Source organism: Temnothorax longispinosus, chromosome 8, assembly GCF_030848805.1.
Source record: "Temnothorax longispinosus isolate EJ_2023e chromosome 8, Tlon_JGU_v1, whole genome shotgun sequence".
Classification (NCBI taxonomy): Eukaryota; Metazoa; Arthropoda; class Insecta; order Hymenoptera; family Formicidae; genus Temnothorax; species Temnothorax longispinosus.
In genome coordinates, this window is record NC_092365.1 from 5522005 (window position 1) to 5540988 (window position 18984).

Genomic DNA, 18984 nt, shown 5'->3' on the forward strand with positions numbered 1-18984 from the left:
TCCATTTCTAGATTATAAATATTGCTGATGACACATTAAAAGGGTAAATATGCAGTATATACATATAGCGCCAACCTCTCCAATTTTGTTGAAACTTTTTTATTTTGCATATTTTAGGTCGAAAAAAGATTCTGAGAAAGAAAATCGTCGCTCATGTTCCGTTTGTTTATAATTAATATTTATGATATTTTGATGTCGGTAAGTAAGGAATTGACAATTTATGTATATATTTTTATTTTTTTATTAATGCGCATGCGTAATAATCTTGCGCCTTACTTCAATTAAGTCATTTAATTGTATCCTATTACGTCATAATTATATATTTTAAAATTATAATTATTAAGATTTTCCATCCATAAAGCGCTGACTAACGACTAATGACTCATTGTAGACTGGCCATTACAAGACGGCATATACGTACGTGTGCGATTTTGGATACACTTTCCTTCGAGCCTGTTCACGCGAGGCGGTTTTGACGCGCGGTTGCGCTGCCGCGCATGGCCGCGCGTTATTGCGAGGCGAGGCTGGCGAGGTGCGACAACGCGCGCATACGATACGCTTTGCAGCATTTTAGATCCACAGGTACGCCGCGCGCCGTCGCGCGTACGCCATTTCGCGTATGCGCGTATGCGCGCGATAGCGCGTGGCTCGTGCAGACGATAACGCGCGGCAGCAATCGCGCGGCAACCGCGCGACAGAAACGCCTCGTGTGAATAGGCTCTAAAGATTTCCTCGGTATCAGCTCCATGCCGTCAATATATATTTCACTATCTGTTATCACGCGGCGACGGTCACGACCGTCACTATTTCTAGATTATAACTGACTGAGAGCGCGCTGAACGCACTACAGACCGTAGCAAGGCGTGGCACTGACTGCACTGATCGAGCGCAATACGCACACGTACATATATCGATATATCGATCGACTCGAATGGATTTACCCGCTGGGTTGATAATATGACCATACACTTTGCATCGCAATATCTCCGCTTGTAGGACACGTAGCGTAAAAATAAAAACTTTTATCATATAAATTTGGATTCAGCTTATTTATATTGTTTTCTTGTCTAAAATTATTCTGAGCTTTATCCTTTTAGATTATAATTTCGAATATCTATCATGCTAATGTAAGATTAATACTAATTAGTGTAAATGTTAATTTTCATGATTAAATGTTGCAATAATTAAAATAATCTAAAACACGAATGAAATATATACAATAAAAATATATTTAAATATTTCAGATACAAATACAATTGCATTTCAAAATAATTTATTCTTAAAAATTTTTATAAATGGTTCGAACAATTCTTCGTGAGCGATTTAAGTTTTTGTACAAATTTTGGCACGTTGCACTCTAGCTGCACTATGCTTTTATAACAAGTTTGTTAATACTATGTTAAATCTCCGTAATAAATTTTAGGCTATTAAATTCTTAATAAATTTCAAAATATTAAAGTATAATTTTAATAAAAATTCTGTCACAGTGGTGTGGAGCATTTTCACCACAATTCAACGTGCTGTGTGTGGACGCTCGAAATGCGAATTCCTTGGTATCTTCAAAGAGAAATAATCGACGCAGATTAATTACTTGGCATTGTCTGAGTATTACGTAAGGCGTGTCCCGGAGACCGCGTTGCGTAATTAAATAAGGTGTATGCGTAAGGCTGCGGCGGGGAGCGACAACGCTTGCTTTAATGTCGTTGCTGTAGTTGAGTTGCAATTGCGCCGTAATTATACGATTGCGCAATTAAATGGTGGTCCCATTCGCCGTGGTACGTTTCCTTAGGATGAACGCTTTAGGTGTCTCGCAACTTTCAAGATGAAAAAGAAATATATACAGGAATTCCTGACATTCGGCTCGCTCGCTTTTCTCGTGGCTCCGTTTCTTCACGGCCACGGTTTTATAAACAATGATTGCTATAAGTTAAAACACGCTATCGCAAGTTCGAACACGTCGCGATGCCATTAGCTCATTTCGTGTCGCGACGAGTATTCTTCGTCAAGACGATGCAGCTATTTACAAGTCTTCTAAAACGCTGAAAGACGTCTCGCGGGCGACTGATGGAATTTTGACAAATTAAAACATCTTTCAGATACCTTTCAAACATATACGTATTGTTTGCTACTAAATTGACTAGGCTCCTATTTATTTGTAAATGGTTCGTGACACGTTTGGTGGAAAAAAGAAACGTGAAATACGTGCTAGAACTGCTAATCATCATGCTGCTTTGTAATCACCACACTTGTAGTTCACAGCCGGTCACACGTTTGCAGAAACTAACAACTATCTTTCAAAATTATAGTTAACAAATGTATGTATGTGTGATCTGAGTATTTTCCTCATTATGTCTCGCTTCTTGGCATTATTTTTGTCGACATATCTCGTTCGGTTTCGCGAGTCACTTCGAGTTATGTAACAGTTGCTTTCCATTTACACTCAAGTGATCTGCGAGTCACTCAGTTATGTGAGTATTTCATACTCAGGTAAGACATGTCATTTTGTATTTACCTGCTTATGGTAAAGTTATCGTATAATAATATAGGTCCATAGCCTTACTTTTAATGTGAGTTTATTAGATTCATTAAAGCACATGGTCTCGATTGTGAATAAAAACTCAGTTGAATCTCACTTACCAGCATGCAAAAAGAACGTGCATTTAACTGAGTTATGACGTCACAAGTGAGAATTATCTGAGTTTTGATGTAAATGGAAAGCAACTAACGCCCACGATGAAGCAAGACGTTCAAATTGTTTTGACAGCGCGAAGCATCCAATTCTCTTATCCCGTAATAAGAAAATCAGGAATTGTTAAAAGTTCTCCACGCTATATGTGTGTGATTGTATGCGTGCGATGATTGTAATTCTATCTCAGATTTCCGTTTCGCTTAGTCGAAGCAGTATGGTTGGTTTATCGCGTATATAACGGCGAAAGCTGCCGCCAGAAGTAGCGATCCGCTCAGATCACCTAGTGCCGTCAAGTAGGGGATCGCCGAGTTGTCGGGATCGATTTTGAACCTCCACATTGCGTGGATAATTATGTGCGCGACGTACAACAGAATCATCACCTGGAGAAAAGAAAATTTTCGTTATGGCTTATTGTTTCGCGGTTCAAAATCAAAGCAGGACAATTTATAATTTCGTGGACTTACTTGTATTAAGGAAACAACTAGATAAGAGATTACGAAGTAGGTGTGTAACTTGCAATCGCCCGGATTTAAAGCGTCGGCGATGAAGACGAAGATCAATTGACCAGGGACCGCCATAGAGAGGAGCAACCTCGCGGTCTTGGCATACGGCGCTGTTTGTAAAAAAAAAAGATCTTCAGATATCGAGTATATTCTATAAGTATTAAAATGTGTTTTTTTCTCTAGAAATCTAAAAATCGGCAAATTACGGTTCTCTAATATACAATAATAATTATTATTATTATGTTATAAATCACATCAATTAAAATTTAGTTTTCTTTTGTTACATAAGTATTACACAATATCCTCGATTTTGTCTCCCATCCGCAAAGCCTAAAATGTTTATTACCTGACCCTTTGCTGATCTTTTTACTACAGCTAAACGAGAAAAATCAATGTACGTAGACAAGATGAGAAAATTTATTGTAATTTATTAGATACGGGATTACAGATTACAGATATGTCTAATTGTGAGATAATTAAGTTGAAAAATTGGAATTATACGTACTTCCTACTAAGAGCGCGGTCCACGGAAACACCCAAATTTTGCCGTACGACGGCAAAATTCCCATGATAGCAGACTGGTGCAACATGGTTGACATTCGAGACGCTTGCACCGATACCAAGTTGCCGCCAATTCCGTTAATTACCGGTTGAAAGACTTCGGATCCTTTAAAAGAGTCGATCGATCTCTCAAGTACTAAACCTCCTCCGCTAAAAATAAGAACAGAAATAAATGAATAAACTGAAAATACAATTATGCGATAAAAGTCTCAAATTATAATTAATTAGTCGACATGGTGAGTTAAAAAAATAAAAATTAATAATATATTAATAACATAATTGCGTAAGAAAGAGATTGACTCAAATATTCGTGAACAAACAACTCGGATAAAATTCCTCGGAAAACTGTAAAGCTTCAAATATTATTTTGATTACTAACCCACTGATCAGGAGGGCGGACAGAATGGGAACCCAACCGGACCTCAATACGGTTCTCGTATACTTGTTCTTCAGCACGATTAAGATCCAAATCGGCAGAAGAACCACTATAAACAATCCGATAACGACGTACAGGACCCATACTTGGTTGAATACCAGCCTATTGTAAAATTCCGATGCGACGAAGGAGAGAATACTGATGGACACGACGTCGCCGATAGACGCGGCCAGCGGAGTCGCCAGATTGTCCGGGTTCATCTTGAATCGATAGGATATCATGATCACAGCGATCAAGACGAAGTCTATGGAGAAAAGATAATTTTGCCGACAATTTAAAATTCCGCCTATTAAAGTACGTACTACATAATAAAAAAGAATTTAAAGGAGGATGCATACTAAATGTCAAATTTAACAGTTTAGGAGTTAGAAAAAGAAAGAAAAATAATAAAAGAATATGAAAAATATAATATAAAAGAATATAATAAAATGAAAAAAATTCTCTAGTTTTAAAAATTTAGTTTGCAACAAATATTAATAATATTATATAAAGAAAGAGAGAAAGAAAGAAGAAAGAGAATAATAAACTGTTCTTACAATAGATTAACGAAACTATTTGTTATAATAATAATATATTTAACGATTATATGATCGATAACATGATTAAATAATCTGACAATCTGCATGCTAATGAAATATGAGACTCATTTCGTATACTAGAAATGATTAAAGATACATATTATTTTAATCAATAATCATTTCAATCGAATTCATTAGAATATTGCGAACAGAAGAATGAAATGTGAAATATTGACAATGGGTAACATAAATCAAGAATTCAGAACGCGATAATGTATGTATGCAAAATGCGTGTAATATCGAGTAATATTTTCATCAAGAGCGTTCGAACGGAAAAGTTTCAGCAACGGCAAAAAAAGATCCCCGGTAAAAAAGAAATGTAGATAAATGAAACACGTGCATAAAAAAAGCATTATCTACTATCGAGCATATCTGTATCATTTATGATCTGCTAACGTGGCTAAAGAAGATAATGTCTATTAATATAATGCACGATTGGAGTCGCAAGCAGCGATAGCAGTCGTTGCTAATGCTGAATTAGCATTCAGCAATAAACGACGGATAGTTACACTTCAAAGGAGTGTCGATTCGTGGGAGATTAGCGCGTAAAAGGTATGCGTTAATCGGCTTAATGAGCATGCCGGCCGGCGAGAGGATGGCTTACCCAAGATAAAGCAGGAACTGGTCGCCGTGCACATGCACGAGACCGCCAGCATCAACGCGTGATTCCACTCGAAGCCGTTCCCGTTGATCCCGCCTACCCCCATGCCGAACAACGACAGGCAGACGGCCGCGACGATTGCCTGGATCTGCACCAGGGCAATGTTCCCGACGATCATCTTGACGATCTCCCGCCGACTGTTCATGTTACCTAAATTCGCTTGGGTGCTCAGCCGCGATGCCAGACACATATCGAGATTACCCTTTAAACCCTGCAGCGACGTCGTCAGGATCAGCAGTTGGGGGACTTCTACGAAAGCGGGCATGTTCTGAAATCGAATACGTCGAGATTAGAATATAGTGTGTGTGAAGCGATATTTTATACGAGGTAAATTTATCATTATTATAATTGCCATGTAAAAACGAAGAACAGATCGAAGAATGCTGGGCGCGTTGATATTACATGCATCATAATAAGATTATACAGAGGGTTATTTATTTATTGTTAATTTTACTTAATTATTATTATTATGCTGATTAATTCTATTTTATTATTTACTATATTTTTTAGATATGATATCTTGGCGAACTACGATCCGCAGGTCAAATCCACCGTTTGTTTTTTATATGCCCTACGAAATTATTATTAGCCAGTTAGCTCGATTAAAAAGTCTTTACTGTTAATTAGGTTTAATTATTTACTGGCGAAGAGTTACTTATTCGGTGTAATTATTATTATTACATTTTCATTTTTCAATCAATAAAAAATTTTTTCTTTTTTGTTATATAAGTACGTACATAATATCTTTAATTTTGCTTCTTGACCTGTAGAATCTAAAAAAAATTATTATTTCTTTACAAAAAAACTTGTCGACTATAAAGTATGGCAAAGGCCAAAGGCAGTGGTTTTAGTTTGCATTAAGAAAGAGGTAATTTAGAAGTGCAAGTGTTTAAGATGTGCAGCATACAATTAATGCGTTGCTTATTCTTATCATGATACACACGTATTGTTGATGAGTTGACTCGTCGTAACCGCTCGTTTCAAGATGCTTCAAGCTATTATATATGTAAACCCGCGATAAGATTTGATTATTTTGTTCTCAGCTAATCGAATGATTGCGGATAAATTCCTCGATGAAATGCACCTGTAATCTCCGTTTGGAATCTACATGAGGTCGCGGTATTAAAAATGTGAACGCCATTCAAAGTGCTTATGTAATCGCGCGAGTGTTAAGAACGACACCGTATGTATATCCTACGTCGCCGTACGATCGATAAAATGTATCGGAAAATATTGAAGAGCGCATCAATTTCGACACCGTTTCTGATAACAGTAGAAGTAGATCATTCTTCTATCTCGGAACAAATATACCTCTATGAAAGGATAACGCAGGAAAAAGATGAAAAGATGAAAGAAATGAGAATGAGGGGTGGGGGGCAATTGTGATATCCAAGTTTCAACACTTCTTTAAAAGGGTAATGCGGGAAAAAAATGAAAAGGAGAAAGAAATAAGAATGGACGATTGGATTGTGATATCCGAGTTTTTCCTCCACAATAGCTGGTATTCATAGTTATTTAAGACCGTCTTAAGTTCAATCTTAAGATGTCATGAACCAATCACAGAGCCGTATTAGCGTCTTAAGACATTACTTAAGACGATCTTGAAGACTATGAATACCGGCCAATGTGGCGTCTTCTTTGAAGAGAGGTCCTTACCTTCGCGGTGGTGAGGACACGACCGGCGCCGATGGTACCCATACCAGCGATGAAGAAGGGTATCGACACTTGCATGAGCGTGTGGTACCATTTTTCATTTCTAATGTCCTTTCCGCCGTGGATCGGAACGTTTGGATCCTTACGACGTTTGGATCCTTCCTCATCGGGATCCAAGACGGCGTTCGACGAAATTGTGACAATGGAACTGCCGCTGGAGAGAGATCCATTCCCGTTTACTCCGCCGGGCGTGTCTTTCTTGTCCACCTTGTCACCGCCGGATGTCTTCAAGCCGGCTGTCGACGCATCGGTTACATGTTAAGTAAAATCCCGCTCAACGGACAGTTCGCAATGAGTATCCTAAATAATGACCGTGCTAAAATTGAGAGATACGATCAAGTAATTTGTCGCTTCGTTCGGGCACGGTAATTACCGGCTACAAGAATTAGGAGTCGTTTGTATATTTTTTCTCTAAAAATGAGGATTTATAAGCTGACATCGTATAACTCTTTTCTGAACTGTAATTAACTCGTGTAATTAAGACCCCGCTCTTGAGTTGATTTTACATGAGATTTAAAGAGAGAAGAAAGGCTCACTGACGATCGGTCCCCTGGTGGCCGTCAACATTTCCGCGCGTCGTCATTCTCGTGTAAACAAACTCGCGCTCCGCAAAGGCACGTAAACGGCGCGAGGCGATTACTGAACGCGTCTTCTGTCCGCGTCGACATTATAAACTGGCGCAAGTTTATGCGGTACCCGGAATTACGACGGTCGTGCGACGGTCAACGGATAAAAATCATCGGTGAGTTACTTCGCGTTGTAATCGTTGTAATCACCATTATGCGTCGCAATTATTTTTTCCACCATACTCGCGAGCGATTTGTCACATCGCGATGACGATTTACTTCGTTCGCTTCCTGTAGGTGCGAAGTAAACATGAGATTCGTGATGCGAAGAGATACAAACGAGCAATGATGCCGTCCGTCGATTGTGCTGTCGGAATTTGTCTGGCTCTAAATAACACCGCGTAAATTTTGCTTTATCAAATGGCAATATATTATAGCGTAAATATATTTTATTGAGAAAATTCTTTCGTAGATTCGCAGGGATTTTTTTTTTTTTTTTTTTTTTTGCAAAATTGCTAAGAAATTTACAAAAAACTGGGATATTGTGGAATAAATAAAAATTATAAATATATAAATATAATTTGTAAATATAAATTAATAAAAATTTCAACTCAATTTCATTGACAGAACCTAGGATTTTTCACAATCACTAGTAAGATTGTGTAATCTTTATATTCATTTTGTAATATCCCGGTTTTTTAATAGATTCTTTAAGTATTTTGCAAAAAAAAATTACTCAAAATTCCTGCGACATAATTACTATTCCACTATTATTTACTACGAAAGTTTGTCGTGTTAGATAAATACACGCAATATTCATGTAATTTTCACGCTGGCGCGTCTGAATATATGTAACTATTATTTTTAGTCGAAGGTTACAGCCTATTTGGTGACTAAACATTTTTAATTGCTAAAATAATTTACGCTACGAACAACAAGAAGATAAAAAGTAACAATAACGAGGAAATCACCACGTAGGAGTTGATAAGTAAATATCAAGTTTCAAGTACACGAAATTGTCCGCCTTATAAGGCCTTTGCACAATGCTAAGTGATAGCGATAGCAATAGCGACAAAATTTTCAACCTATTGGACGCCGTGTATCAATGCTGTAGCCTTGTCGGTAATTTTGTCGCTATCGCTTTAGCATTGTGCATCCAGCTTTACAACGAAATTCACATTAGGTTGTATTGCTTCAATAATATTTACTTTTCCGTTGAACTTGTTCCTTGGTTTTTCGTCGCTAATCGTACTTTTCGCGCGGAATGAAAAGCTTCGAGCGCACGCCTCATGAGAAATCGAAACTCTGTGTTTTATAATTCTATTCAAATAAATTCGAACTTCAATGCCGCGAATGCGGATGCAGTCTTTATCTTCGTTTGCGGCGATCGAAACCGATCGATACCATTATTGACGTAAAAATTTATGTACCGTAAGATATTTATGATACTCTGAGCAACGATTTACGACGTTTAAGCCGAACACTTGCTATGCACACCTTTCAACAGTTTTTTTTTATCTTTCTTAGTTAATGTCGCGCAAGACTTTCGGAATTAGCATTTAATCATTTAATCGCATAAACATGGTCACGCGCGCGACGTTCGGGTGCGCGCACACTCGAGTTCGACCGCGTTGATCACGCGACTTTCCTTACCGGCGACTTTCTTCACGAAGACAGGCTCCGGGTTAATGTCCACGCTCAGCTTCTTGTCATTGATCTTTTCGATATTGTCGAAATTCAGCGCATAGTTGTCCATACCGTTCGTTGCGCGTATAGTGAAAGCTTCGTCCCTGACTCTTCCAATGTCGTTCGCCCTGTCATCGTTGTTCCCGTTGCTGTCTTTCGACGTGAGACCAGTGCCGTTCTTCGACGTCGGATCAATCTCCGAGTCCCGAAAAGCGACCATATCTGAAAGACAAAGGATTCAATTAAGCGGATGCCTCATTCCGATCTTTATTCGAGATCTTCGCAATATATCCCAGATTTAATGTTTGGAACGAATCGTACAAACAGAGAAACGTAACGGTTTCCGAAAAGGCAGGTAATTTAATTATTATTAAGTTATAATAAAACTTGAAAATTGACGTAGTTAACAGATTATAATAATGTAGTAGAGCTTTGACGGATTATAATAATTGATTATAACATTGATGGAAATTAATGCATTGTATATGTAATAATTTACAATTATAGAGTTAAAATAATACAGTTTTATTACAAATATAAAACTGTAATTATAAAGATTACAGATTGGACCGTGATATTTGCACGTCGTAACGCTTGTTTTCTTATTCTAATACATCGATAAATAGAGTTCCTTTAAATGTATCTTTTTTTAGACTTTAAATATGACTTCTATCTCTTTTTTTATCGCAAGTGTCCACTTGTCATTTCATTTACCTTTCGATGAATATGTAAAACTGCGAAACCAGGAAACATGAAAATTAACTCGATCGTGAATAGAAGTCATATTTAAAGTCTAAAAAAGATACATTTAAAGAAACTCTATTTATCGATGTATTAGAATAAGAAAACAAGTATTACGACGTGCAAAAAATCACGGTCCAATTTGTAATTTTTATAATTGCAAAAACGAGGTAAAACAACGCGTGATTTTATGCGATTAAATTTTGGAGTTCTCCAAAGATTTCTCGGTGTGATTCCTTTTCTTCATGCATATTACAGAGAATGAAACTCAATATCTATATATATATATACATACCGAATTCGCTGCTGGCCTACGGTGTTGTAATAGTCCGTTCGGCAGAGGTTGATCTTAGGATCAACCTGCGACAATCTCACGTCGGATCGGCCTGTTTCCGCGATCTTCGACCTACAAAAACTGAAAATACCCAATTTATAGATCATTCAGGATATTTGGAAAACTGTTTGCCATATTACAGTAGTCGGGTAATCAAATTAATTTGTGCGCGAAAACTCGTGTATTAGCGATTTATAATATCGTTATCGTGACTATCGAAGCCACCGCAATTACATATCTAGTCGAGACCATCGCGCTTATCAGAGAGAGAGAGGAAAGGAAAAAAAGAACCGATTAACGGCGGGGGTGCAAAAGTGCGAAGATAGGAGAAACGGAGATCAGAAATTCGAGGCTCGCCGCGATTACGCAAGCGCATCGTTCGCACGCGTATTTCTTCGGAATGTAATGAATTAGACATCGTGAGATTTTCGAGCTTGAATCCGATCCGCGTTTTTTGAGAGCGCGGAAACCCGAGAACTCGCCGCGCGCGCGCGCGCTCGCCGCGGAACTCGCCGCAGGCGTATAAAATCGATAGTTCAATATAAACCTAATCGTTTGCCGACGCCGGACGCGTAATTCGTAACCAACGAGAACGTCCGCCAGACAGAAGCAATCGATACCTAATCATGACTAACGGTTTTACTTCGTGTGCTTGCACAATATGAGTTATGAGTCGTCCGTAAAAATAGCTGCATCAGGTTTATCGCATATTTCTACCTGTTGAAACTATTAGGCACGAAATTTGAACGCCGTTAAGTTAAGAATCCTGTAATAAGAGTAGGTAAATAATGACTAACATGCGATAAGATAGAATAAATAAATATTGACATTTTTAATTATCGAGATTTAATGCCTAATAGTAATTTTTATAAATTATATATATTTTGCTTTTTATGCCTTAAAAATTCTGTGTATATTCGTGCGCATAAGATTGCTAAGTATAACAATGTAACACTTATTATTCATTAATCAAAAATCCAAAAGTTTCCTTGTCTACGATCCTTGAACTTCGATTCTTAAACAGGAAATTTAAACGCACATGATTAATTATTATAATTTAAAAAAATGTACGTATTTTAACTTCAGCAATATTTATTTCTCCAGATAAAAAAATCTTAAAGAAATTGCGTATACACATATATCAAATTTCTTTTGTTTTATTCATTTCGTTTCCCTCACACGTGTCTTTTAATAAGATAAGAAAAGAAAGATTGTTGGAGTCTTTTTATGCAACGCTCGACCTATCTAAACGCATCATTGCTTATCAGACGATATTTGTTGATGGCTAAAGTAGCCGAAGTAGTTTTCCTTTAATAAACCTTTCTTTTAATCATTGATATTTCTTAATAGTATATCTCCGGTAATTGATAGCGATAACCGTGAGTGGTCAAGTCGTTGCTCCGACCGGCGCGGGCGCGGCGGCGCGACGGACTCGGTGCTCCTGACACTTCGTGTGTGTAACGCAATATGCAGAATCAGCGGGAGCGTCGCGACTTAATCTGATCGCACGTTTGGGGTGATGGAGGCAACCGAAGCTCTCTCGCGTTCGCAACTTAATCTGATCGCACGTGTCGCGGGAACTGAATTACGCGTGCGTGCGCGAAAAAGGGACGCGTGCACCTTTTGCTACGTCTGCCTACAAAGGGTCTGCACTCTGCAGTTTTTCGATCCTCGCAAAAATCGAGAAGTCCTAGTTAGATCGGCCGAAGTGAATTGTAAATAAAATATAAATTACGAAATGAATTATAAACAGCAGAAATAATAGGTAACAAAAAAATACGATAATTAATACTATTAAATAGTAGATTAATCTGGGAAAACTCTTTATATCCTTGTATTATGTATCTGCCATTTATTTTAATAAGCGAAATAAATAAATGTTGACTTAATTTTGATAGATTGCTTATTACGTTATTGTATTTACAAACTTAAATAATTGGTGTTCACTGAATTGAGCTTGATAGATCGCTACCTCTAATTTTACATTAATAATTTATTTCAACATGTATGTGTGTTTTTGTAATTATAACTTTATACATGTAATTACGACTGTTTCTTCCGTATAATTATATGAATTAAATTTAATACTAATATAATTGTGAATAGTGATTTAATTTTGTGCTAGATCAGGCGTTTCGATTGAATACGTATATTTATCAGTCACTTCACACTATTATCGTGACAAATGAAGAAATGCTTTTTATGATATGATATACTATATTATAATTTTATTCGATAACATTCTCTCGCAAAAAAACAAACAGTATTCATAAACAGATAAATAATATCTTTCTACTTTAGACTTTGTTCAAGATAATTTGCGCGCTGAAAATTGCGATATCTCGCGAGATAATCGTTTCGTACGCGCATTCTATGCATAAATTATTCGTTATTCGAAATTTGCGAGCAGCTTTTCCATTTTGTCGTGTCCCTTCATGAAGTCATTAATATTAATTATTAGACAAGGTGCATTATTGCAGAAGAAAATACAGTTACAATGTGCATTTTGAAAAGGCTCTAAATATTAATTTGCAAGTTAGACTTCCTTTATCTTTACTGGCTTTCAAGAATTTTCGCAACTAATTACTTAGTTTTTGTATCTATTCGGATATTTTAGAACTTTAAAAGCGTCACAAATTGTACAGCGCAAATCTATAGTGAAAATCTATAGTGAAAATATGTAGTGTATGTGACCTAAACTATAGATTTTCAGTACTGGCAGTGAATATTGAAACGCAGCTTTAGCTCGTCTTATATTTATTTCAAATTTATAGAAATTTCTCTGATATTTCTCTTTATATACCAAAGTGATCACAAATAATTCATTTGTTCGGTTTTTACTGTACAGATAATGATTTTCGGGTACATTTGCAAGCGTTAAGTTTATTTCCTTCCAGGATTAAAGCACGAACATCTCTCGATTATATTTATCAATGATCAACCGTCTATCTGATTGTCCGGACTTCGTGATAACTCAAACAACAAAGCTCTCGGGATTAAACCAATTGCAGATAAAAATAAAAAAAAGACTATCCAGATACAGATGATTTGTTACTTACGTAGAAAGCTCACATCGAATCTGCGCCAGCGTGTCGAAGTTCACCGATGTAGCCCTCGTTCCTAGAGACTCCGTTGACTTTGAGGACGGTACCAGCGGTCTGGATGACGGCCCCGGTACCGATTCGCGAGCGAATATCTCGCTGTCCGGAAGTTTGACGCGCGTTCTTCCGCGAGACTCACGTGAAGCCGCCCGCGAGCACAAGTTCGAGCACTCCGTTAGGATTTCCAGCGTTGTTAAGTGTCGCGCACTGTGACAAGAAAGGGCCCCCGGTGTGCCCGCGTGTTAGATTTTCAGACCGCACGGAGGTGTCCGTACGTTTGTCGCGCGCGGTTCGGCTTGACTGATAAAAGGAAGCCGCCGCACGATTGTCAGTAGGTACTCCTACTTGTACTCAGGCGCTCGTGCGTCTACCTCGTCGTGTCGACGTATGCACGTGCGCTATCTCGTCGGCGCGGGTAGGTGGGAGCCAGATCCTAAGGCAAATCGCGTATGCTTAAAGATCGGTTCGCGAGCGGCTGTCGGAAATTCATCGAATTTCCCCACCTGACTTTCGGCGCGGGGGATCGCCCCGCGAGTTCCCGAGGAACGGAATGTTATCGAGAATTACGGGATTTACGTTGAGATGCATTTACACAATTCTATGGAATCCGGATTTTCTCTTCAAGGAGGAAAAATTAATCTAATGAATTATTTAACGCGTTGCTCGCGACTTTTACGTATTTTATCGCGCGCACCATAGGACTTTCGTTATCGCGTATAATGATAAAATATTATGTAATATAATTAAAGTTTATCTTTATGTGACAGTGATAAATAGCGCGCTTTTTACTTTACTTTCTTGTCCAGCTATTTATGTTATCCAAAATTTTGTATTAGTATTTATTTCTTACAAGTATTTTAAAATGTTTGGACAATGTTGGTCATTATGGCAGCCAACGGGTTAAATAGGATTTTCTTACACTGCGAGACATATGGCGCGTTAATGTTTGCACAGTAGAAAGCATTAAAAAGATTATTGATCCTTGAAGTAAACTATCAATCAAATCTCGGTGACAGTTTATCCGTAAAATTTGTTAAAGTCATTTCTCTCTCGGAAAAATAATTTGGTGTATATTTTATAGAATTATTTAAAATTAACACAAACGACATTAATAATTCAGTAACATAATAATACATTATAAATACAGTAACGACATTAATAATACAGTAACATAATAATATTATGTTACTGTAATTTCTCAATGAAATTCTCGTCATTCTTCCATAATGAATTTAAGATCAATCAATAACTTTAAGCGCAAGGCATGCAATTTCATTATTTAACGAAAGTTGAAAATAGAAGGAAACTGGTTACTATACACTATTAATAAACTGAAAACTCATCAGGCACATTATTAACAAAGTATCGGAAATACCGATGAATTATGATCATTTAAACGTACATTTTTCCACTTCGTTAATGAATAATCTGAAGTTCAATCAATTAGATTTAATATCAAGATTTATTGTTAGATCGCGCACTATTACTCAGTCACTTGATGCAAATCGCTCATCATCAGTATTCCTTTCGTTGACGAATCTCATTCTCAAAAGATACGGATATTCGTACACGAGATTTTTATGTTTTGCAGTATTTGACCTTTTAAAACGTTTTATAGGAAGATCCTTGTTCCAGACCTTCAACTCTTAAAAGAAAGATTTTCAACGTCCGTCGACGACTTGTGTGCTTGACATGCCCGAATCGCGTGCCTTCAATTATCATTGGCAGTTGATACCGTATGCCGAGCACGTAAACCTTTTATTACCCTGCGACGACGAACGGCGTTGATGATTATTATTTAAGTGTGACGTAAGCGACGTCGAACGGTTTGCGTCACGGCGAATCGTTTAATCGGGTTTTAAGGTATTTACTTCGAGACGACCGTCAGTGCACCGCGAAGAGTGAATCACGCGTCGATTTGTGCACTGTTCACACACGCGACGCGATGTTAATATTTTTTAAAGAACGAAATAAATAGAAATACTGACCTCTCGCTTGACTAAAGACTTCACGACGACGGCGCTTGGCGAGACTGAAGTTGCAAGGAGGATTTAGTTGAGATGATGTAGCTGCTACGAGCGACGAAAGAGAACTAAGCCTTTTAAGAGTTCAGAGGGATCGAGTTTGGTTTGTTGAGAAGAAGGAATTCTTTGTAATAATAACTCATATTTACGTAGACACAACGAGTCAAAATATTAGCAATCAGTGCATTTGTGAAGTCTTTTCTAAAAGAATTGATATAATAGGCGGAAAAAGCACCCACACAAAAGAAGTGTATACAGTGTATAGAAAACTTATTTAGCAGAAAGCTTGTTTGTTTGAAAGATTCTAAGAAAACGTTGAAAGATTGACAAAGGATGATTTTTTTTAATTCCCAGAAAAAAGGACGGTAATTTTTTTTCTTTTGACGTATACGCATAGATATTTCTTTGTACAATAAATTCTGGTTTCCTCAAAATATGTTCTTTGTCAGATCTTAACAAGAAATTAAAATAAGGAAACGAAATGTTTACTTTTAATAATTGAAACTTGTTATTAATAATTATATTAATATTAAAGTTAGAATTAATAACAGAAAATTTTTTGAAATTTGGAAATCTTGAAAGAAATTGGAAGACAAAGGACTACATGTTTTGTCGGCGGACTTAAATTCATTAAACTGCATGTTTTGCTGTTTAGTGAATTTTTGAACAAAAAATACGTCTTTTATGTATCAGTTTCAATTTTCTAATTTTCAATTTTTGAAACACAAACATAATAGCATTATGTGTATGTATATGTATGTGTATGCTTTATTGTGCTCTATTATTTTACCTACCATATTCGACCCATGGCAGGTAGCCGTATTTTTACTCTATTCAATCTGATATACCTTTATTAATTTTGCAATTTTTTTCAGTAAAAAGAGTTCCCAAAAAAGAATTTAAAAGAGAAATATTCTTTAAACATTACTTTCAGATAAAAATCTCTTTTTATCTTCTTAAAAGAGATGTTTAATTCCTTGGTTATACGAAAGATTTTTGGATCTTCCGAGAGCGTTAAAGTTTTGAGCGAAAGGCACGTACAAGTTGTGAATAAAAACGTGCTATAAATAATAATAAATCACCAAAAAGTACTATGTCAGAGTGTTGTGGTACGTGACAAGCACGTCACTTCGCATACATACGTTTACGTTAACTTCAAGTTCGCTCGTTAATCAACATATACGCCCCAACTTTCCGCGTGTATGTCCCATGAATATTGTATCGGCCGTGACGTCGGCTACGCGATCGGCAAACCGGACACGCGAGCGCAAGGTTTCATGCAAGACTCACGGCTATCTCGTAACAGTCAAAAACGGGGAAACACCGCGTGTCGCAGAGACGATCGTGGATCATCTCCACGCGTAATTACACGTCTGCGATTACGCGCGTGTCGTCATCCGGCGACGGTGACGTTTTGGCCCGCGAATGGTCATTAATGACAATTACACTTGTCGAGTTTCGACTCACAATTTTGATTGACAATCATGTAGCTTGACCAGAATCAAGGAACGCAGTTAGAAAAAGAACATTTTCCAGTGTGGGGTAAATAATTTTCGTAAATAATCTTTTGTGAAGGCTATATATTATCAAAAGTATTAATGATAACTTCAGTATTGATACGGTCTCTAATAATAGATTTTAATTATTATCATAAAAGTTAACTTTGTTTCCTCGTATGTTTCAATTTCCTGTAAAAATTTAATAGAAAACATATCTCGAGGAAATAAGAAATTACTGTTCAGAGGAAAACCACACACATGTACGTCAGAAGAAAATAAATTTTAGTAAAAACTCTGGAAATCCGAGGAAAAATCCGTCGATCAAATATCACTAGTTTCTGTCATATATCCGTGTAATAAAATGTTAGGTAATAAAATTTTCCTGCAAATAATATCTATACTCCGTCCAACGAGAGATCATGGTTGATCAAACATAAATAACGATAGGGCGTAGAGCCGCAACAAGGTGTTCGCGTTAAATTATTTTTATTTTTAATAGATATTGTCCAACACTATTAAAAATAAAAATAATTTAACACGAACACCTTGTTGCGGCTTTGTGCCCAATCGTTATTTATGTTTGATCAACCATGATCTCTCGTTGGACGGAGTATAGTAAAATTATTTCATCTATGAATTACCCATGAAAATTACCTGTGAATTAGTAGAGCTTAATTTTGTATAATTTTGCAAGAAAATATTACTCTTTTTTTTCAAATTAAAAAGTATGATAAGTTGTTTACACGTTGCAAACGTTTGGAATTATGTAATATAAATGCACGGTAGTTTTGCTTGTAGGATATACAGTATTTGAGATAAGATCTGCATATACGTAACGAAATAAGTACTTTTTCCGATTAAATAGGAATTTCCCTCAATAATTACTATTAATTACATTCTTGGAGACTACGTTCGGCGAGAAATAGACATAATCCATCATGCAGCGAATATGAATTGACTTATCGACTGACTATTAGAAATTATAATCACTATCCTCACGAACTTATTTAGTAAGCAATATCGCATGCGCATACATTTGCAATTAATTGTATTAATCGTTGTGCCCGTCGTACGGAACCGTTCGATTTGCGATGAATGCTAAGCTATTTCATTTAACGTGCTAGTATTTTAATTATTAAAAGATATCGATTGCGATAAAGCGATAAAAGAATGGTGAACGGACATGATGTTGCTACGTGATCTGAAATCTATAAAATCGTGTACTCGTTGCTTTCATGAATCTTATCACAAATCTTTTCAATCGTTAACGATATTGTCAAATATTGCGGGGAAGAATTTTTAGATAAACAGATTTCTTTCACGTTGAATCTTATTTGCTGCGACTGTTATTTAAAGAAATGAGTTCACTAACCGGGACTGCACCGGTATCGATCCTCGGCTACAATTGCAAGGTGACTCAGATATCCGTCTGGAGAACACATCCTCTCACACGCTCATCGCACAACGCGAAGAATAATTTTTCGCGTAACATGCCGAATAAAACCGAATACACGATAGCGTGAGACTCAAAACGCGCGAATCACCAGTCATCATTGATCGACGGCATTACACTTACTGGTGCTGTAGAGCCGATTGATTCGTGAGCAAATAATAATAAACCGCGAGCGAGCTCAGCTGTTTATCGTAATTTCCGAGTCATTCGGAACATTATCAAGCTTCGCGTTTCGAGAAATACACGAATTTGCGATTGATGAATTTTAATATACATATACTCCACAAAATCTTGGAAATTTTTTAAAATAATTATTGAATTCACAAAATCTGGGAAGTTTTTTCAAATAATTATTAAATGGGAAATTCTAGTACGATTTGTCTATCAAGTTTTATTAGGGTTTCTAGTATTAAAACTTTGATTACTTTATAATATTTTT

General features: G+C 36.8%; 1 protein-coding gene across 3 annotated transcripts; it reads right to left on the minus strand.

Annotated features, from left to right (window-relative positions):
* Positions 1–1206: 1206 nt before the first annotated feature.
* Positions 1207–18662, minus strand: LOC139817342 (solute carrier family 41 member 3). Of its 3 annotated transcripts, XM_071785343.1 has the most exons (11): positions 18465–18662; positions 15558–15641; positions 13528–13776; positions 10430–10549; positions 9361–9615; positions 7085–7377; positions 5372–5696; positions 4133–4433; positions 3698–3903; positions 3154–3302; positions 1207–3069 (listed from the first exon to the last, which is right to left on the minus strand). In XM_071785343.1, exons 5-11 carry the CDS (start codon positions 9611–9613, stop codon positions 2890–2892), a joined length of 1707 nt encoding a protein of 568 aa, XP_071641444.1. In that variant the 5' UTR covers positions 9614–9615; positions 10430–10549; positions 13528–13776; positions 15558–15641; positions 18465–18662; the 3' UTR covers positions 1207–2889. The 3 variants fall into 3 exon arrangements, with proteins under 3 accessions (XP_071641444.1, XP_071641445.1, XP_071641446.1); XM_071785344.1 differs by lacking the exons at positions 15558–15641; positions 18465–18662 and having other exon boundaries at positions 13541–13984; XM_071785345.1 differs by lacking the exons at positions 9361–9615; positions 10430–10549; positions 13528–13776; positions 15558–15641; positions 18465–18662 and adding an exon at positions 7682–8102.
* Between the last annotated feature and the right edge of the window lie 322 nt (positions 18663–18984).